The following is a 22,455-nucleotide window of genomic DNA, read 5'->3' on the forward strand; positions in this document are numbered from 1 at the left end:
ACAGCTCTCCAAGGTGTGATCACTCCTTTTTAGATGCAGACTAATGAGCAGATCTGATTTGATGCAGGTGTTAGTTTTGGGGATGAAAATTTACAGGGTGATTCCATAATTTATTCCTCAGAATTGAGTGAGTCCATATTTTTTTCCCTCTGCTTGGTCTAAAAAAGTAACCGTTACTGACTGCCACAATTTTTGTTCCTGATTTCTTATAGTGTTTCTTAAAGCCAGAAAGTTGCCATTTGAAATGGCTTTAGTTTTGTGTCCTGTCTGTGATCTGCTTTTTTTCTACAAAATTAAACAACTGAATGAACATCCTCCGAGGCCGGTGATTCCATAATTATTGCCAGGGGTTGTACCATACAGGCCTGATTGTTGGATGTTGTCCTTCTAAAAGGTTCTCCTTTCTCAACAGAGGAATGCTGGAGCTCTGACAGAGTGACCATCGGGTTCTTGGTCACCTCTCTCCCAATGGCTCAGTTTAGATGGACAGCCAGCTCTAAGAAGAATCCTGGTGGATCCGAACTTCTTCCATTTACAGATGATGGAGGCCACTGTGCTCACTGGGACCATCAAAGCAGCAGAAATATTTCTGTACTCTTCCCCAAATTTGTGCCTCGAGGAAATCCTGCCTCTGAAGACTGCAGACAATTACTTCATGCTTGTTTTGTGCTCTGACATGCACTGTGAACTGTGGGGCCTCATATGTAGTCAGGTGTGTGTCTTTCCAAATCATGTCCAATTAACTGAATTTACCCCAGGTGGACTCCAATTAAGCTGTAGAAACATCTCAAGGTTGATCAGTGGAAACAGGAGACACCTGAGCTTAATTTTTAACTTCATGGCAAAGGCTGTGAATGTTACTGTAAATGTTATTTCTTTGGGGTTTTTTTTATTTTTAATAATTTTTAAAAAATCTATAAAAAAAAAAAAGCCCCATTGTCATTGTGCTTTATTGTGTGTAGAATATTGAGGAAAAAACTGAATTTCATCCACTACTCTAACCACAAGTGACATCACCTGGTATGGTGAATTATGTCCAAAATTCCAATTTTTTGTTGAATGTCTGCCACTATATATATATATATATATATATATATATATATATATATATATATATATATATATATATATATATATATATATATATATATATACACACAGAGCGAGAGAGAGAGAGAGAGAGACACACACAGGAAGAATAAATCCTTTTGTAAGCTATGCTGATTATCCAAGCCAGTTTGCTTGCCAAGTATTAAATGAGCAAGGGCAGATAGCTTACAGTTAGGAATTGCACTATCCAGTCATAGCTTAGGTATTTATAAATCATATTTTCAGAACAGTTTATATTTTTGCAGAGCAAGGTTTATTAAATTTGGATTAGATAGCTTTGGTTAGCTGATATGCTCCATCATGGACACTGGTTAGCTCTGCTGCACCAAAGAGATCTTGCAATTGGGTGATCAACTCAAATTTGTGTTCAAACCTAATCTGACCACAAATGGCCTTAACATACTATAACTGCACAGGTTTACTCAAACAAATATTTCACTTTCTTGAGTGGAAAATCAGGAGCAAACTGTACTAAGTAGAGGTGGGCGATACCGGGAATTATGGTATTGATCCGATACCAAGTAAATACAGGCGCAGTATCGCCGATATCGATACTTTTTCCTATTTAAGCTTTACAGATCCAAAAGACCTAGGATAGAATTTTGCCAAACATTGTACATGACAACAAAATACTTTATCACAATCAACATTTTTGTTTAAAAAAATATCACTCAACACAACTTACAACAAAATCTCCTGAGGTAGAGGGCTGACAAACCACAATACAAGGGTGCGCTGCTCCATGTTGTGTGACAAAACGCAGCGCTGCTCTTACAGACAGAGAGTAGACTGTGATGTGCGCAGCAGTCAGTGCGTGTGGGAGAGAAAAAAGCTTGAGTATCAATCTTTTTACACGAGGATCGTTCAATATCAAGACCAGCGTTGGTATCAATATTATCGATATTAGGATCAATCCGCCCACCTCTAGTACTAAGCACAAAACAGCTGTCGCTATTCTTTGTGAGCTAGCAAATCTGCTTTTGAGCACACAAAATGTTTTTTAATAAAATGCAAAATCCAAGATATGCATTTTCCTTCTATGGAATGTGACTGGAAACATCTGAAGAGCTGTTATTAACACCACAAAGTTTTCATTATTTGTTATCATTTGCATTTTGTTCAGCACATTAATGGAAATGATGTTTCAGATGTGTTAAACTGGCAGCGTGTCACTATCCGGGGTACGGGTATGCTGAAAACAGCACTTCACTTGCTCAATTTTCTCAACGCCTCAAATGCAAATGAAGTGCATCTGATCTAATGGCTGCTACTCTCCAGACATTGTCGAGCCAAATAGAATGGCTACCGTGGATGGTAATTAAAAAGAGGAGGCTCCTACTTCTGCTTTCTACATTTTCAAGCAACAGAACAAATTTCTTTGAGCAAGAAATTATCTAAAGTAGCACAGAGACAGATGAATAAAGTGCGGTAGTTAAAAAGGAAAGTGACATTGGTGTCTGTCTCCAAAAATCCATTACAAGGCTCAGCTAAACCAGACGTGTAAAACTGAGCAAAAGCTGTGTTATACAAACCATTTTTATGGAGAAACAAGAACAAAAAGACTAACTATCACTCAGCTCTGTATTTATGTTCGGTTGTACCAAACATACTTATCTTTAAAGGGCAACTCTGACATTGATTTACAATGCAAACAGCGTCACAGGCTAACTGGCTACATAATGTTATGGAACGGGGCAAGCAAAAAACAAAAACATTCTTGTCACCACTGAACAGGCAAAAACATCATCAGTGTCTGGTAACACAGAGAAGATCCATGCTTAGGGAAACATGCACATTTCTTCACTGAATCCAAATAATCTTTTTAAGATAACTATGCAGTTACCTTACTCTCTTATTCATTGGTGTTGCTGTATCTGAGAAATTCTAAGTTGATTGTCAGTAAGAAGCTGTGTCTTACATAATGCCAAGAAAGCATTAAAACAGAGTGTTTTCAGATGCCCCATCTGATGACATTACACAGACGGTTAATAAGTGACAGCTGGACATGCGGAGCCGGCTGACGTGTTCATGATATGAGCACATGGCTTCATTCATGTCAGTTCATTACTTGCTTGTTTACGTCCATGGCCATGGTTCATGCACATGTCCACTCTTTATAACAGGAATTAAAAATTTTACCAGGAAAAACGAAATCCAGTTTTTTCATCATTTCCAACACAGACCGTCAAGTCATCAGTTATCAATTACGTATCATAAGAATAAGAACTTTATTAATCCTGAAGGAAATTGTTTTGCCAGGGTGCCGAAACAGGAAATTGTTTTGCCAGGGTGCCGAAAAAGTAACAGTAAATTATTTTTTATTTTTTGTTATTTTTTGCTTTTTATTTTTATAGTGAGAACAGAATCATTACCAGTAACATGATTGTCTGACATTTCAACAGTACATTCATTGTTCTTATAATGTTCTGTGCGCTCTCATTATTTTGTCCTTACACATTTTCTTTGATTTATGTACATTTGTATAACATACAATTACTGCTGCTGTGTGAGCGCGATGTGGTATTATGTGCTCATGCTCGCACTGTGTTTGTGCACATGCTCACAAGCATGCACAAAACCATCACCACGGGATCGGTCACAGCTGCCCGACTGTGTGTCCCTCCTGACAGAGGCTAGAATTTTTTGCGGTTTGCCAATTCGATTTTTTTTTCACCTTTTTTTGGCCGGTTTCTGCTTCTTTTGCCCAATTTCGTGTTATGTGTGAAGGGGCCCTTAAGTAGTTCCTCCTGGCCACACAAAAGGCAAGAATAAAATCAGTGGTTATCCATGTTTTGAAGACCATTCTCACACTATGCTGGGCTTCACTTCTGCTGTTTGTGTGCGACATATTATACAAAAAAAACCTTCTCACTTTCCTCCTCAAAATATTATCTTTGGAAAATCTAACCATTAACCATTTTGACATATTCATCATCATAGTCCACAAAAAACACTGAATACACTGAAAAAAACTTACATTTCCCCCCATTAATTGTAAGGGTGTGACCTGAGATGATGTCATCAAAATTCATATTCCTCACAGCTTGAGGTTTCTGAGCGTTTTTGAGAGGCAGTTGAAATATGCTAATTTCCCCATGTTTACGAGAAATACAATGAAATACATCAATATTTGCATAATTCTTTATTTAGTGAGAATAGTCAGCTCGTTTGACATTTTATTTAATAGTGATATGCTCTTTAACTGCTGTCTGCTTTATTCCATATTACGTTTAATGCCTTGCTCACATTTTTATCTAAAGTGACCTGTGTGTTCATAGTTAAATCGGGGCGGTCAGATGCAGGGTGGGTGCCTTGCTGTTACGAGATAGCAGAAACTCATTGCAATGTGGTGAAAACATGTCCAATGTGGTGTTTTAACCTTGTCTGTAAACTCTGCTTTTCAACACAGAGATGTGCTTTAGCACTCACCCTCATCCAATTTTCAAACTACAAAGCAATTGAATTAACAATTAAATAAAAGTATAACTCCAACTCTGGTTTGTACCATATTATTTAGGAGAGGTGTAATGGACAACAGTAGACTCGTAGTGCACACGGTCTGCCCCCCCACAGTTCGGGACACATACAGTAGTGTTCAGAATAATAGTGGTGCTATGTGACTAAAAAGATTAATCCAAGTTTTGAGTATATTTCTTATTGTTACATGGAAAACAAGGTACCAGTAGATTCAGTAGATTCTCACAAATCCAACAAGACCAAGCATTCATGATATGCACACTCTTAAGGCTATGAAATTGGGCTGTTAGTTAAAAAAAAAGTAGAAAAGGGGTGTTCACAATAATAGTAGCATCTGCTGTTGATGCTACAAACTCAAAACTATTATGTTGAAACTGCATTTTTAGCAATCCTGTGAATCACTAAACTAGTATTTAGTTGTATAACCACAGTTTTTCATGATTTCTTCACATCTGCGAGGCATTAATTTTGTTTGTTTGGAACCAAGATTTTGCTCGTTTACTAGTGTGCTTGGGGTCATTGTTTTGTTGAAACACCCATTTCAAGGGCATGTCCTCTTCAGCATAAGGCAACATGACCTCTTCAAGTATTTTGACATATCCAAACTGATCCATGATACCTGGTATGCGATATATAGGCCCAACACCATAGTAGGAGAAACATGCCCATATCATGATGCTTGCACCACCATGCTTCACTGTCTTCACTGTAAACTGTAGCTTGAATTCAGAGTTTGGGGGTCGTCTCACAAACTGTCTTCAGCCCTTGGACCCAAAAAGAACAATTTTACTCTCATCAGTCCACAAAATATTCCTCCATTTCTCTTTAGGCCAGTTGATGTGTTCTTTGGCAAATTGTAACCTCTTCTGCACATGTCTTTTATTTAACAGTGAGACTTTGCGGGGGATTCTTGCAAATAAATTATCTTCACACAGACGTCTTCTAACTGTCACAGCACTTACAGGTAACTCCAGACTGTCTTTGATCATCCTAGAGCTGATCAATGGGTGAGCCTTTGCCATTCTGATTATTCTTCTATCCATTTTGATGGTTGTTTTCCATTTTCTTCCACACGTCTCTGTTTTTTTTGGGTTTTTTTTGTCCATTTTAAACCACTGGAGATCATTGTAGATGAACAGCCTATAATTTTTTGCACCTGCGTATAAGTTTTCCCCTCTCCAATCAACTTTTTAATCAAACTATGCTGTTCTTCTGAACAATGTCTTGAACGTCCCATTTTCCTCAGGCTTTGAAAGAGAAAAGCATGTTCAACAGGTGCTGGCTTCATCCTTAAATAGGGGACACCTGATTCACACCTGTTTGTTCCACAAAATTGACAAACTCACTGACTGAATGCCACACTACTGTTATTGTGAACACCCCCTTTTCTACATTTTTTTTTTTTACTAACAGCCCAATTTCATAGCCTTAAGAGTGTGCATATCATGAATGCTTGGTCTTGTTGGATTTGTGAGAATCTACTGAATCTACTGGTACCTTGTTTCCCATGTAACAATAAGAAATGTACTCAAAACCTGGATTAATCTTTTTAGTCACATAGCACTACTTATGACTGGCAGATTAACTGCCTCTCTGGGATGACTAATGTATTTATCCTTATTATTAATATTATTATTATTACTATTATTATTACGCCTATCCACGGTGTCCCCAGGTTCTCGCCCTCCACCACCCCCACTCCTTTTCCGAAGCAGGTTATAAACTGAATTATTATTATTGTTACCCTGTCACCACACAATATAGGCCTCAGTTCAGTTTCAATTTATTTATACAGCACTAAAGTACAATATAAGTCACCTCAAGGTGCCTCACGAGTAAGGTCTAACCTTACCCACGCTCCGAGCAAGCACAGTGGTAACAGTGGCAAAGAAAAAGTACCTCGGGTGTTTTTGATTGTAGAAAGAAACCTAAAGCAGACCAGACTTCGTGGGGTGCCCATGTGCTTTGGCCATACTGCCAAATAACTAACAATAATAAATATTTTTTTATGCATTTCAAAAAAAAAAACAAAAAAAAAACACTAATCCTCATCTAAAATCTATCCTTAAACGTACACCAAGAAGGTAATTTGCAGTTGGCAGGCAGCTCAAACATTAACTATACGTCATCATTCCCACATTAGAAGTCCAGAGCACCCTTCCAGAATAGGCATTTGATTCAGGAAGAAAAAAAAAATCACTTTGCACCACTTTGTAGATTGTGCAAACATTGAACGTTATTATCCTTCATCTTGACAAATCTGTGACATCAGGATGTTGTTTTCACTGGTATGCGCGTTTGTGGACAGAATAACTCAAAAACAACTGGATGGATTTCCATCAAACTTGGGAGGGAATATTACTTGGAAGAGTATCTGGAGGTGATTAGATTTTGGAGCAGTTTGGCCAAACATTAAGGAAAATGTATTCTGAGAAACACGTTTTTTGTATATCTCAACAACCAAGAATCCTAGATGGACGGGGTGTGTGTGTGTGTGTGTGTGTGTGCAATTTTGAAGAATTAATCACAAAGCATGTCAATTAGATGAAAGCCATTATTATTACCCTCATGTGACACTGATCTTCAAATGTGGTTCCACTCTCATCTTCTGCCTGAGTACAGTAAACCCATAATCAGAAAAGCTGTCGGTTAATTAGAAATAATAACATTTTTAAAATGTCCTTCCAAATTGTTTGCTGCGAAAGCTGAATTATATCTCCTCCATCGTTCTGGAGCCGATTCAGCGGAGGCTTCCTGCCAGCTTGGAACAAAACAGGAAAACAAAAGGACATCTGTGCCTGTGGACCTTTACAACACACTAAATGTGTGCTTACAAATCTCCCTTTGTACAGGTGTGTGTGTGTGTGAGACCTCCTCAGCCTGCATCCTCTGTGTGCACCAAACGTCAAACGCCACATTAAAGCCTGTGTGCAGAAATGCAGATACTGAAAGATTAACAGCGTGTCGGTGTCATATGATTCTAATGTCTCTGCATTTTAAATATAAGGATGGGTTTAAAAATACACAATTTTTGAATAATTCAGCCAGTCCCTCATACTGTGACAGACTTTTTTGATTTGAAGCTGCACAGGTGGCAAGGAATGACATCAGCAAAGCTCGGAAACAATACACTTGACAAGTTTCAGCTTTTTTTTCCCCACTTTCTTTCTTTGAACCTGCAGCACTGTTTGACTCAATTAGCTGGCTAAGAGCTGTGGAATAATTAGGGGAAGAAATTGATTTGCAGCACATTCTATCACTGTCTACAAAATGACAATATTTTGGATTTTACTTTGCTTCTTGTTAAGTTTTCGAGGGAAAAAAAACACAAAACGAGTGATGATGCTGTTATTTCATTATAAAATGCAATATTTCAGAGGCAAACTGAGAACAGCAGGGGGCCTGCCATGCTGGAGAGAATGCGCTCTTTGCTCCCTGGATGGAGTCGCAGGTATATACTGCCACCTGGTGGCAATGTGGAAAAGCAGCCAGATGACATGAGTCATTCTTGCAGCCTGGTTGCTGCACAGGGAGCCCAGCTGGGTAATAAATTAGTCTGTTTTAGCATGCACAAGTGATGGAAGGCAATCTCGAGGTCTGTGAAGCTAGGTTGAAAGGGCCGAAGACGGTGAGCACAGATAAAAAAGGGACAAGAAGGCGGGTGCAGCGGCACCAGGAGAGCGGCATCACACAGCACATGCCAACGGTGCTGTTCAAAGATGCACAGAGGCAAGTCAAAATATAGGCCACAGTGTTCTAACCTCAGTTAAAATATTTGCATGATTTTGATTGGCTACCAGACACTTTCTCCAAAGGTTTTCCTGAATGACCTTAAGAGTTCACGACAGGATTTTGTTGCTGTGCTGTTGCACGTATCTGGAGCACACTGCATGTTTGCACGTTGTGCTCCTCACAAGCTAAACTAAAGGGGCACTCTGGAAAGAGCGTACCTCCAACAAGGCGCAATCAGACACTCCGCTGTGTGAACTTCAATTCATATTATATGAAAAAAAAAATTCAAGCTGGTATCTGCAAACGTGAGGTGGAGAATGATTTTCAGCTTAATTATCTTTTAACATCTGATTATTATTGATATTACTGTTGTTTTTTCAAAGCTGTATATTATGTTTATATCCATTAGAACTAGGGTTCAAATTACAAGGTTGGTCTCATTAAGAGTTAGAGCACACCAAAAAGAGCTAAAAAAGCACTTTAGGGGTCAAAAATGTATATACGCTTCTTACCTGTAATTGTAAATATTGCAGTGTATTTCCCAAACACACATGCCGAAAGTGGACCGGACCCCTTTTTTTTTTATGTAAGTTGAATGACTTCTGTGTGGTCATGAGCTTTGCAGAGTGACTCCAAACAACAAGGTCACAGATACAAGCAGCTGGAATGGGGTTCCTCCGTAGAGTATCTGGGCTTACACACAGGGACTGGGTGTGCAGTTCAGATAACCACTGTTGTTGTTGTGTGGGCCGCCAGAAGAGGAGGTACTGCTGGCCCACCACCAGAGGGCGCCCTGCCTGAAGTGCAGGCTTCAGGCACGAGAGGGCGCTGCCGCCACGGACACAGCCGGGGGTGACAGCTGTCACCCATCTACACTACATCATCTCACTCCATAAAGACCGGATGTCATCGAGGTAATATTCTCAGCCGTTGTTGTTCTAAAGAATTCTTAATTCTCTGAGTTGTCGCAGGAGTTCCTGAGGAGCCTACTGACAACGGGACGCTAAGTGTGGGGAGACGTGACGAGTGACGCACGTCCAACTAAGTAGCCCTCAGTCTCTTACTGTGTTAGAGGTGGAATATCCACCATAAGTGTTACTGGGTGTTCACACACCCACATCTGATTGTTTCTGTTCCTCGCCAGCAGTACCAGATCCGACACGCGGAGACGGTGGCCACCTGGGGATTCGGAACTTGGCGGCTCCAGTATTTTCCGGGTTCGGTGGCGGAGGAAATCGTGTGGTTCCGGTTCTTCTCAGGACAGACATCTTCTATCCTCGAGCCTGCCCACACAACACCTTTGTTAATTGATTTTTGCACCTATTCTGTAATCTGCTGTGTTGAGTTGTGCTATTCACAACAGTAAAGTGTTCATATTTGACTTCCTCCATTGTCCGTTCATTTACGCCCCCTGTTGTTGGTCCGTGTCACTACACTTTCCCAACAGTTGTACACGTTAGAAGGAGCCAGCTGAGGTGGTTCGGGCATCTGGTGAGGATGACCCCTGGTCACCACCCCTGAGGAGGTCCTCCAGATACATCCAACTGGAAGGAATCCATAGGGAAGAACCAGGACACACTAGAGGGATTACATTTCCAAGATGGCTTGGGAATGCCTCTGGAATCCCAATAAAAAAGTTAGAGAACTTGGTGAAGGATAGGGAAGTGTGGGATGAGCTGCTTAGTCTGCTAGCACTGTGATTCAAACCCAGGTAAGCAGCAGAAAATGAATGAATGAAGGTCTCAGCCTGCCTCACTCCCATCACTGCAGTGGCTCATTTAAGTTGCTCTGTGTGTGTGTGTGTGTGTGTGTGTGTGTGTGTGTGTGTGTGTGTGTGTGTGTGTGTGTGTGTGTGTGTGTGTGTGTGTGTGTGTGCGTGCTGGGGGAGGGGGGTGTAATACTGTAGTAGGTTAATGTAACTACGTATTTAGTTTAATAAATGTTACTTTCTTACTTTTAGAGGATCTTAATTAGATTGCGTCAAGTGTCTACAGGTGAAGGCTAACATTTGCTATTTTGTAACTTTTGCCGTTAATCTCAATAGCATTAGCTAGCTAATGCTAAACATTTGCCTTGCTAAACAGTAGCTAATGTTAGTTATGATCAACCAGTTGTCTACTGTATATTTCACACTGATTAGAATTGTACATATATGCATAATTGTAATCAGTATATAAATATATATATGTTTCATGAAAATCAGTCCATCTGTTTTTGAGAAGAGTAAAAGAGTGTCTGGAGAGTAACTTCCAGAGTGAAGAAATTTTTTTTCTATGTTTTTATGAAATGGGGCGCTGGCATTCCTTCACTTGTTCCTACTCTAAAGCACTTGTGCATTGGCGTGGGGAATCCAGCACAGTACAAACAGCTACATTATGCGCTATTTGGTCATGATTGTCCCCTTGTGTTGACATAGAGCAGTTAGAATTATGATTTTTTTTAATCTGGATCTGATCTTTGTGATGTCACAGTATGTCAATCAGTGAAATAAAGGTAAAGTTTATTTTGCAAAAACTAAAGAAATTGAAGAAATTGGTTAAATACTCTGAAATTTGCTAAAAGAAAGTCCACAAAACTTTATTTTAAACTGTGCACTGATTTTGATGTTTTATACCATATATGCAACCAAACAGACACACACGGGTGATCACATCCAATTTACACTCCATTTGATTTGTTCTGCAAGCCTAATTTTTTTAGGGCTGTATTCTGCCCACGGGCCTCAAGTTTGACACTTTTTTCATGGTTATGGCAGTGAAATATGATCACCCTCATAGTCAAGTCTCATCTGCATTATAAAGTATACATACACCAAAAGCAATATATTAGTCAAAACAGTCATGTTAAGGAAGAATCTGATTGACAGGATGATGTGATTCCTGTCTCATGGTATTTTCCCCTTGAGGAATCATTAAGAATCAAGCGCAAGAGATGAGGAAAAAGCACAGCCTAGAAACTGTTGCCGTGAACCGGCTGAAAGGAAATGTCACAGGTGTTTATCCATTCGCTCAACTCCTCTCTTCCATAACCTGCAGCCAAATTGCTATAAGGTCACTAAATGACTGGAGACTTTAGTCAATTTCCAGACCCAGAATTCCATGAAGTCAAGTAATACCAAAGTCCAGTCCAGCGTGAAAAGCATTAACGCAGGCACTTTATACCACTGAGGATAAATGACTCCGCTTGCACTTCTCAAGTTAATCTTTTTAATCGTGCGTCTCTTCTTAATGAATGTTTTGCACCCTCTGTTTCATATTACAAGGATAAATACGGATGTTGGACATTTGCTTTTCTGCAGACTCTCACTTTCTTCAATCACACTTTTTTCCATCACGTAATTATCATATGACAGGTCATTTTTGTCAAGTGGAGCAGGGATGTGTTGTAGAAGATTTCATACATATTAAAAAATTACAATCAAAGGGAAGTTTATGCCACACAGTCATTAATTAAGCTGTTGTTAACGACCTTTATTAGTCTGCAAAGTGATTGGTTTCATGTCTTACAAATAATGTGGATAATCAGGCTCATTTTTCCTGTAGCACACACTTATTGGAACAGTTGTACTCAGCTGTTCCTGATAGAGTTTCCAATTCACCTACCCAGCACGTCGGTTAGGTGAATTGGAGACGTAAAACAAAATGACCAGGTCTCCCTTGTAAAAGAGATCTCTGCCTCAATGGCACTAATTTGGTTAAATAAAAGTTAAAAAAACACAAAAAAAAAACAGGGCCTCACAGCCAGAAGGTTCCAGGTTCTCTTTCAACCTGGTTCTTTTTGTGTGGGTTTGCTCCAGGGTAATAATATTGGGCAATGTTATTTTTCCAGATATGTGGACTTTTATTTTACTGAGCAGCAGAGAGAGCTCCAACAGCATTGTTTATAATGCTGTCAAGCAAGGCTGGGACCCCATCACCCCTTGGTCACATTACACACATTACATTACACATTTATAAAGCCTGAAATCATACATTTTAGTTCCTGCCTGTTATGTGTTTTGTAGCAGACAGGTAGCTATGAGAGGTAGAGTTCAATCCTCTGCCAGCATATTTTCACTTCACTTTTCACTTTCAAAAATGACAGAGGTGACATTAATTTCGATAACCTGTCCAGAATTAGTTTGCTTAAAATTTTAACCATAAGTCAAAACTGCCTTGCTGTGCATGTCTCTTGTGACACCTATGCAAGACTGTATGGCTGTGAAAATAATCAATCTTTTTATTTTCTTCTCTTCCTTTCTCTCTGGTCACCAGGTCTCTTTTGCTGAGAGAAGGTTGTTCTTAGACAGAAACACTGGCTCATTGTTGTTTGTGATTGCCTTTGAATTTACTCAGAAGTATCAGTAGCTGCCAGTGTACTGGAGTCAATACTAGTTATCACTTTGGCTGTAACTTCCGCTACATTTTTAGGGGTTTATCGGTTTAGCTTGACAGTTACTGAAGCTAACTTTTTGGTTAGCTGTGCCCACCACTGGTTTTTGCCAATAACATCACATTTTTGAGTTATGAAAACATATTTCTCGTATCAAGCATTGAAGCAAAAGCTGTAGTCTGTCACACCTCTTCTGTGCCATAAACACGATTAAGGCTGTTTCGCGAATCTGGTTTAAAAACTTTATTTTTGAAGCTGCTTTTGTGCATGATGAGTGGCGTCAAATCCATGAATGAATGAGCAATGTTTGAGTATCTATTGATATGGAACATGCAGATTGCAAACAAACGTGATGTGAGCTCAGATTCGGATTCAGCACCCCAAAATTACCCCAAATCAATTCTCAAAGTCCATGCAAGAATTTTTTCTTTTTTTTTCTTTCCAGTATTAGCTACAAGAGACAGAGGCAACGTGATCAGCTGCCATTCATTTTTAGTCAACAACAACACACAAGTGGGCACTATGCTGGCAGCTAGGCAGGTCCAAAATAGACATTCCATTTTATGCAAATTCTCATTGATGTGACACGTTGACTGCCAATCCAAATGAAGCCAGCGTAATGAGTCCATGACTCACACTGGTTCCGTGTTAGTTATAATTACAGCTATTTGTAATAAAAATTCAAGTCTAAACTGTAAATCATCAAGCCTCAATTGCATTTGTCACAAGCGAAATGTCAGGAATCATTACTATTTTATAAACACACACATATGATTAAATTGATCTTAAGTGTCAGTGAGGATATGAATGAGTTTGTCTGTCTCTGTATGAGCCCTGCAATATACTGACGGCTTGTGCAGGGTGAACCCTGCATCTTACCAAAATACTGCTGGGATATCCCCCCCCCCAATGATCCTTACTTGGAATAAGTGTGTATTGAAAATTAATGACTGTTCCTAATGCTAGTTTGTCTGTCTGTCTCACACTTCTCCCATGTCCTAAGGTAAAAGGGTTTGTTCTGGCAAAGGTTGGAAAAGCATTTCTCCATCATCATCATCATCGGTGTTGCTGTCCATTTGATCTGGCATAAACTAGGCCAACACCAGAAGAATGACCTTGATCTTCAATTCGATTTTAATTTACTCAAATTCCCTAAATATGGGAAGAAGCACTGCCTTTTTATTATTATTATTAATCTGGTCAAGTTAGTGTTGCATTTGATATGGAAAACAACCCTCAAGATAATGACTTTGAGCTTCATTTGCATCTTCAGTTGCATTGAAGGTGAGTGGTTCCTATGGACAGCATAGAGGTGCAAGTGATTAGCATATTTGCATCCCAACCAGAAGTTTTGCCCGATTCTATGCCCTACTGGCAGTGCATCAAGACAGTCATACAGTGTGAATAAACATGCGCATCCAACTGATATCATGACCCTGAGTTTAAAATAATAATAATATGGAAGCAGCTCAAAGAAAAAAGAAGTTAATGGTTTGTCAAGTGTACCAAATTGCAATTAAACTGTTTTGTTACCTTTGACCTTGAGCTTCAACTGCATCCTAATTTAGCCAAAGATCCTTAAACATAAGTATTTACTAAAATATAGCCTTTTTTCTTTGAAATGTTGCATCAAAAGTGTTGCCTTTGCTTTGATCTGAAATAATTAGGTGGAATGCACGTGAGTTCACACATATATACATATATATATATATATACACACAACCCCTGGCAATAAGTATGGAATCACCGGCCTCGGAGGATGTTCATTCAGTTGTTTAATTTTGTAGAAAAAAAGCAGATCACAGACATGACACAAAACTAAAGTCATTTCAAATAGCAACTTTCTGGCTTTAAGAAACACTATAAGAAATCAGGAAAATTATTGTGGCAGTCAGTAACAGTTACTTTTTTAGACCAAGCAGAGGGAAAAAAATATGGACTCACTCAATTCTGAGGAATAAATTATGGAATCACCGTCAATTTTCAACCCCAAAACTAACACCTGCATCAAATCAGATCTGCTCGTTAGTCTGCATCTAAAAAGGAGTGATCACACCTTGGAGAGCTGTTGCACCAAGTGGACTGACATGAATCATGGCTCCAACACGAGAGATGTCAATTGAAACAAAGGAGAGGATTATCAAACTCTTAAAAGAGGGTAAATCATCACGCAACGTTGCAAAAGATATTGGTTGTTCACAGTCAGCTGTGTCTAAACTCTGGACCAAATACAAACAACATGGGAAGGTTGTTAAAGGCAAGCATACTGGTAGACCAAGGAAGACATCAAAGCGCCAAGACAGAAAACTTAAAGCAATATGTCTCAAAAATCGAAAATGCACAACAAAACAAATGAGGAACGAATGGGAGGAAACTGGAGTCAACGTCTGTGACCGAACTGTAAGAAACCGCCTAAAGGAAATGGGATTTACATACAGAAAAGCTAAACGAAAGCCATCATTAACACCTAAACAGAAAAAAACAAGGTTACAATGGGCTAAGGAAAAGCAATCGTGGACTGTGGATGAATCTGGAATCTGCATTTGGCAAGGTGATGATGCTGGAACTTTTGTTTGGTGCCTTTCCAATGAGATTTATAAAGATGACTGCCTGAAGAGAACATGTAAATTTCGACAGTCATTGACGATATGGGGCTGCATGTCAGGTAAAGGCACTGGGGAGATGGCTGTCATTACATCTTCAATAAATGAACAAGTTTACGTTGATATTTTGGACACTTTTCTTATCCCATCAATTGAAAGGATGTTTGGGGATGATGAAATCATTTTTCAAGATGATAATGCATCTTGACATAGAGCAAAAACTGTGAAAACATTCCTTGCAAAAAGACACATAGGGTCAATGTCATGGCCTGCAAATAGTCCGGATCTTAATCCAATTGAAAATCTTTGGTGGAAGTTGAAGAAAATGGTCCATGACAAGGCTCCAACCTGCAAAGCTGATCTGGCAACAGCAATCAGAGAAAGTTGGAGCCAGATTGATGAAGAGTACTGTTTGTCACTCATTAAGTCCATGCCTCAGAGACTACAAGCTGTTATAAAAGCCAGAGGTGGTGCAACAAAATACTAGTGATGTGTTGGAGCGTTGTTTTGTTTTTCATGATTCCATAATTTTTTCCTCAGAATTGAGTGATTCCATATTATTTTCCCTCTGCTTGGTCTAAAAAAGTAACCGTTACTGCCTGCCACAATTATTTTTCCTGATTTCTTATAGTGTTTCTTAAAGCCAGAAAGTTGCCATTTGAAATGACTTTAGTTTTGTGTCATGTCTGTGATCTGCTTTTTTTCTACAAAATTACACAACTGAATGAACATCCTCCGAGGCTGGTGATTCCATAATTTTTGCCAGGGGTTGTATATATACATATATAACAATGAACAAAATTGTCACTTAAACTTGTATCTTGTATGGAAAATATCAAGAATGACATATGTTCTTTTTCACAGTTGGAAGGCAGCTAATGGAGCAAGCAGACTTGTTAACGAAATGGCATTTAAACAAGGATATAAAAGACAGAGGACAGGCAGGTGTTTCTGAATGAACTCATCGTTCACCACATGACAGATATAACATTTAGATGGTGAAAGGTGTCGCACAAACACGCCATTTGCATAAACAGTGTCATCCTACACTTCTTCATTCCAGCACACTAGGCAGTAGGATGAAGAGCATCAGTGCTGCTACTGCGAAGTGACTGTCAAGTAATAAATACATTTTCTTCTGGGTTTTTAGTTATGTACTCAAAAATATAAATGCAGTACTTTTGCATTTCTTACAATTTTTCATGCATTTAATATGAAACATCTGTGATTTGCCCACAAAGATGCTGATTAAACAGCATGATTATTGCATGTGCCTTAGCGTTAATCATGGATCAGATCATTTTTTTAAATCAAGAAAAAAGAAACACAAAGAGAAAGATATAGCTTTGCTTTCCACATGTGCACAACTCAGTGAAAGCTGTGAAAAGTCCTTTTTTTTCTGGAGATCAGTGGGATCCCTGCTACCTTGGCTCCACCCACACTGGGTTTGGTGAGCTCTGGATGGCACAAAGAAAAAACAGCACAGACTATATCCTCAGTTCCTGATTTTTTTGAGTAATTCTTTCCAAGCTTGGATCCCAACGTGTATTGAGCCTGCACAAGGCAGCGCAGGTTCGGGTCTCTACGCCCCGTTCGGGTGAACGCAAAACTGCTGTTTCACTTGCTCGTGTGAAAACACACCTGTTTTGATTTCACTGCAATTCTGAATTGAGATTTATGGAATCATTGCTTTAAAAACAAGTCACTGTGACAACAAATTGGTATTTCACATTGTTATGTAAACATTGCAAGTAATCCATAGTGCCAGAGTGCCGAACCCTGAGGGGAGATCCATCCATCCAGAACGCTGATCATTTATGAGCTGTCACACTCACACCACACAAAAAGCTCACTCTAAAATATGTACTTTTATCACAACCCTGACACAGATGTTACAGGTTTTTGAGGAAGTTTGCAGTCAACATTGCAGGAATGTCCACCAGAGCGACACATAAGCCGCCTCCAGGTTGTTTCCAATCAGTCTAACCACCCTTAATACAGGATAGCCACATCTGGCTTCTTCATCTAATGAAGACCTTTTGTCAAGAACAACTGCATGCTATACAGTGGGCTTTTTTATGATTGTGTGTGTATAACCAGTCCAAGGCCCACATGTGCAATAATCATGCTGTTTAATCTGCATGTTAAGACACACCAGGCAGGTGGATTGCTTATCTTGGCAAAGGTGAAGTGCTCACTAACAGATTTTAACATATTTCAAGAGAAATCAGGATTTTCTCTGCATTTAAGTCTCATATCTTTTACTGCAACTCTTGAAAAATGGGAGCAAAAGCAAATGTGCTGCATTTATATTTTTGTTCAGCATATTTCTGACCTGAAGGATCATGTGTGCACATAATGTGAAGCATTAGGTATGGTGTCATTTTGCACAGCACTTTCTTATTTCAGCTCTTCGTAAGTACTTAGAGGCTTAACTCTCAGCTTTCTCGGTACGTTATGACTATTTAATCCCATCCCAAGTGGGATTGCTGTCAGATGGATAACAACTGGATTGAATTCACAGCAAAATGTTGACTTGTGACTTTGAAAAACCCTCATCTTTAAAGTTCACATCACTCTTCTGACCAGATTAATATTCAGCTCAAGTTTCCTCACAGCTTTTTGTAGTTGTTTTGCACTATTAAATTCTTTTCTGTGTTGGAGTACTGCTACGGAGGCCAAACCACTTTGAAATTATATCACAGCAAATGCAAATGTAGTTGCTTCAGAAAACAGAGCAATTTGCGAAAGCACTTGTCAACACATAAACATGAGCAAATTCACACAAAAAACAGATGTGCTGCAAATAACCACAACACAACTGAAGTACTAGTAAGACAGGTGCCTGCCCAGAGGAGCTTTACTGACAGACCATTCAGTGAGTTGCAATGCCCTCTTTTATGTAGCGACAGGTACAAAAACTTCTATCCCAGGTGGTAGTGGGCACAGGTATATTTTCACAAATACCCAGTGGTAGTACAGAGTACATGGTGCTCCGACATTAACTGGCTACCACAGAACCCAGGAGTATTGTCCTAGTGACTTCAGACAGAGTCCTTGATCACCAGACAAGAGTCTAAGTGTTTTAGCTGCGCTCAATTAATCAAAAAGATCTCCTTCAAAGTGTCCAAGAAATTCAGAAAACATCAAAGTAGAGGGCTGCATTGGGATTAGGTCCTGCTGGGTCTCACGGGACCCAATGCAAATCTTGCGGGAGTGGGTGGTCAGAACTTGACTGTGGGCGGCTAAAAATAAACACTGCAGGAACAGAAGCAACAAGATGACTCAGTCAAAGGAGAACAGTGTAAAGTATGTGTCCACACACTACTTTCATCTTAAATAATTTAACAGGAGCAGTGGACATTACAGGAGTGAACAAAGAGACACAAAGACAGCACAGCGAGTCTGTGTCTCTCTGTGTCACAGCACAGCAAGTTACTGCATGCCCTTATACGGGCATGCAGTAATTGAACTGTCACATCAAAATGTCTTGAAACTAAAAACAACTAAATAGTAACGCTATTCCTGATCAGTGCGTCAAAAGACATACAGGCCAGGGATTAAACAAAACAAGCAATCCCATGAATTTCTTTATTAACAATCCAAATGACATGTTTTCTCCGGTGGATGGGAGAATACACAAAATCCATGCATCTCTATTAATGTGCGCTTAGCATTTCACGGGTGCAGGTAAGACTGGACACACCCACTGCAGGAGTAGATGGGACTGTAACACACACGTTGCGGGAGCAGGTAGGAATGGTCAGAATTTCAGCAGGAGCGCGCAGGGCTCTAGATCAAAGCCTCAAAGCAACAGTCTTATTTGCCACAAAGGAAACAAAATTCAGTTATCAAGAATACTGGCACACCTTCGATATTACCTTTTGGTTTAGACCTTCTGTGGCTGAGACACAAGATTTCCATCAAAATTCAAAATACCAATGCATGTTTCAGCAAAAAATAAAATAATAATAATAATGGGGGTGAGGGGGAGTGTCCTGCGATAGACTGACATCCTGTCCAGTGCATACCCTGCCTCTTGCTCAATCAGCTGGGACAGGTTTTAAGTATTTTCTCTGTGTTGTTAGGGTGCATCTGTTTTTGCATGTGTTATATGAATTTACAGCTGATACATTATGAAATTAAATTATTGCACGTTATGTATTCTTTTTTTATTTACTGTTTTTGATGCAACTCCCTTTTGTAGAACTGATGCATATCTTTTGTGTTTTCTGCATTTGGAAGTGTTGAGCCTCTCTCTTCACCAACATACATCTGTGTGGGATGATACTCTATGGGATTTTCACTATAGTGGGCAGACGGCACAGTCCTCTATCCAATTTATATTACATCTAGATAGCGTCCGCAAGTGATTTATTACCTGCTGTGACTCATTCATGTGTCGCAAGGCAACATTAGCATAACTATAAAAAGGACAGCATCTGTGAGGTCAGCCCTCTGCTGATCAGTTTGGCAAATTCATTTTTTGAAGGACTCAAATGTGTGATCAAAGACCATTTCAGTTTTATGTGTGTGTGAGCGTTCAACATGATGTGATAAATGTCACTCCTTCACACCCTGGCCTTGATCCCAGTAGGACAAAGTGTCTTTCATGATTTATGTTCTACTATGATTAAAGCTGATATGTGATGTCACAATTTTACTCAGCTTAATGTACAAGATGTTCAGTGATGTACAAGTGATTTGTCGTGTGCACTGTAGATCATCCGAACATAAATTACTGACACAAATTCAGAAGCATCATGTTGACTTTTACAGCAGTTTTAACTGGTGCATCAGTATGAGACCTGTGTGATTACTATTGAGCCCCGACTGCCATTTTTCATCATGTTGTTACCTAACAATCAGACAGGATTATGAGAAAATAGTGTCAGACAGACTTTTAAGAAGTGAACATATCTTAAACAACTTCATTTTGTTAATTTAATCCTATATTGTGTAGGATTTAGGAGTGATGGAATATAGTATTAATAACCATCTGTGCAACAACAAAATCAGTTTTTTTGTTTTTTCTTAAACTTAGAATGAGTCCTTCATACCTATATGGAAGTGGGCCCTCTCGTGGAAGCCAGTTAGCCCAACATGGAAATTAATACAATTTGCTGACAAATGAGACCAGCTAATTCTTACATTTTTTAACCAACAACAAGATCACTGAATATTACGTATAAAATAAAAAAATGCAACACAGATAGGCATTGAAAAGGTAGATATCATAAGGTCAATAAGGTGTTACAGCTACTAAAGCTATTTATTAAGCAAATGGTTCACCTGAGTTATTGTCATAATGTAATATTTATTCAAATCATACATGAAAACCACACGGTTCATTACATGTGAGATCAGCTTTCCAAATCTATAAAATGAAGATATTTACAAAGACTTGACAATTTACACAGTTCTCTCTTCACTTGCAGTATCTATCTGCTTTCATTTTGCTTCTCCTGTAAAGAAGGAAAAAAATTATGTTCAGTGTCAATTTGGTCTTTTGAGTATTGCTCAAAGGTTTTAGGCATAACAATGGGTAATAACAATTAATAATAAAAATAATAAATGTGTACAGTACAGTGTAGTAGGTGAAATGAGGTGTGTGTGTGTGTGTGTGTGTGTGTGTGTGTGTGTGTGTGTGTGTGTGTGTGTGTGTGTGTGTGTGTGTGTGTGTGTGTGTGTGTGTGTGTGTGTGTGTGTGAGAGAGAGAGAGAGAGAGAGAGAGAGATACTGTGTCATGAATGATTGTGTGGAGTTGCATGAGTGCCGGGGGGGAGACACAAACAAAATGATACCATATTAACATAGCTAAAACTTTTGTATAATGCTGTATATATGTAAATAAACATACACCTAACTCTGTGCCCACATGACATTTGAATGGAAAATTGCAAACTACTACAAATTTTTCAGTGTAAAAAGGTGCATTTCAGACGTCAGAATTATATGACATCTGTTTCAGATATGAATATCTTTTGAGTGAAAACAACACAAAGTTTAATGGCTACAAAACAAATGTAGAAATTTTGATGTGGCAATGAAAAAAAAAAAAAGTCATACCTGTCCAGCAAAGTTTCATGAAACTTTCCATCCATTCTGGCTTTCTTCAGTACAGAAGTGTCTTCCTCATTAATCCGGAGCCTTTGGTCCTGGAAACTCTGGAACTGCTTCCTATAATTACCCAACAAGATGGAAAACTAATTAGCTTTAAAGAAATGACTTCCTCTTCCCTCTTAATAAATTACACCATAGCTCTGAAGAGCACAATACATTTACAGTGCATTCATTTTTTTTCCCCTCAAACTGCTACTCACAACATCCCATAATGACAAAATGACAAGCTTTTTTTTTTCCATTTTATTAAAAATAAAAAAAAACCTAAGAAATCACATGTTTATATGTATTCACAACCTTTGCTTCAATACTTTGTTGATGCACCTTTGACAGCAATTACAGCCTCAAGTCTTCTTGAATATGATATCACATGATGATGCACCTATCTTTGGGCAGTTTTGCCCATTCCTCTTTGCAGCACCTCTCAAGCTCCATCAGGTTGGATGGGAAGCGTTGTTACACAGCCATTTTCAGATTTCTCCAGAGTAGAGCTAAAACAATTAATCGAATAACTCAAATAATTCGATTACAAAAAATGTTTGAGGCAAATTCTTTGCCTCGAGGCTTCATTTAACGCTGCACTACATATGCCAGGCCTGTATGTGGCACTATAACACTCCCAAAAAAATGGATAAGAAGACCACAGAGCATGCGCTTAACTAATGTTGCTTGCTCACTAGCCTGCTTCAATGTAGCAGGCGAAACTGCAACTTTACAAGGCCTCACGCTGAATAAAATAAAGCCTTTTAAGAGGGGTCCACAGTGATCATCTGAAACGGACTTATTGCGCATTTAAAGTGAAGCAGTGTGTTTGTATATATATCTTCTTCTTTGTCTTTCGGCTGCTCCCGTTTAGTGTCGCCACAGCAGATCAATCGTCTCCATCTCACCCTGTACTCTGTATCTTCCTCTGTCACACCAACCACCTACATGTCCTCCTTCAGCACATCCATAAACCTCCTCTTTGGTCTCTCTCTTCTCCTCCTGCCTGGTGGCTCCATCCTCAGCATCCTTCTCCCTATATACCCTGGGTCCCTCC

The 22,455-nt window shown here is 39.2% G+C and overlaps 1 protein-coding gene across 1 annotated transcript in view; it reads right to left on the bottom strand.

Annotated features, from left to right (window-relative positions):
• Window positions 1–20,590: 20,590 nt before the first annotated feature.
• The window catches only part of frg1 (FSHD region gene 1), a gene marked incomplete at its 5' end in the record, with an annotated part of 15,787 nt that continues 13,922 nt past the window's right edge, over window positions 20,591–22,455 (bottom strand). The window contains 2 exons of the mRNA XM_034187778.1: window positions 20,591–20,758; window positions 21,363–21,473. Coding sequence (XP_034043669.1) covers window positions 20,722–20,758; window positions 21,363–21,473 — 148 coding nt within the window. The remainder of the gene's footprint in view (window positions 20,759–21,362; window positions 21,474–22,455) is intronic.

This window comes from Thalassophryne amazonica, chromosome 15 (assembly GCF_902500255.1).
Source record: "Thalassophryne amazonica chromosome 15, fThaAma1.1, whole genome shotgun sequence".
Lineage (NCBI taxonomy): Eukaryota > Metazoa > Chordata > Actinopteri > Batrachoidiformes > Batrachoididae > Thalassophryne > Thalassophryne amazonica.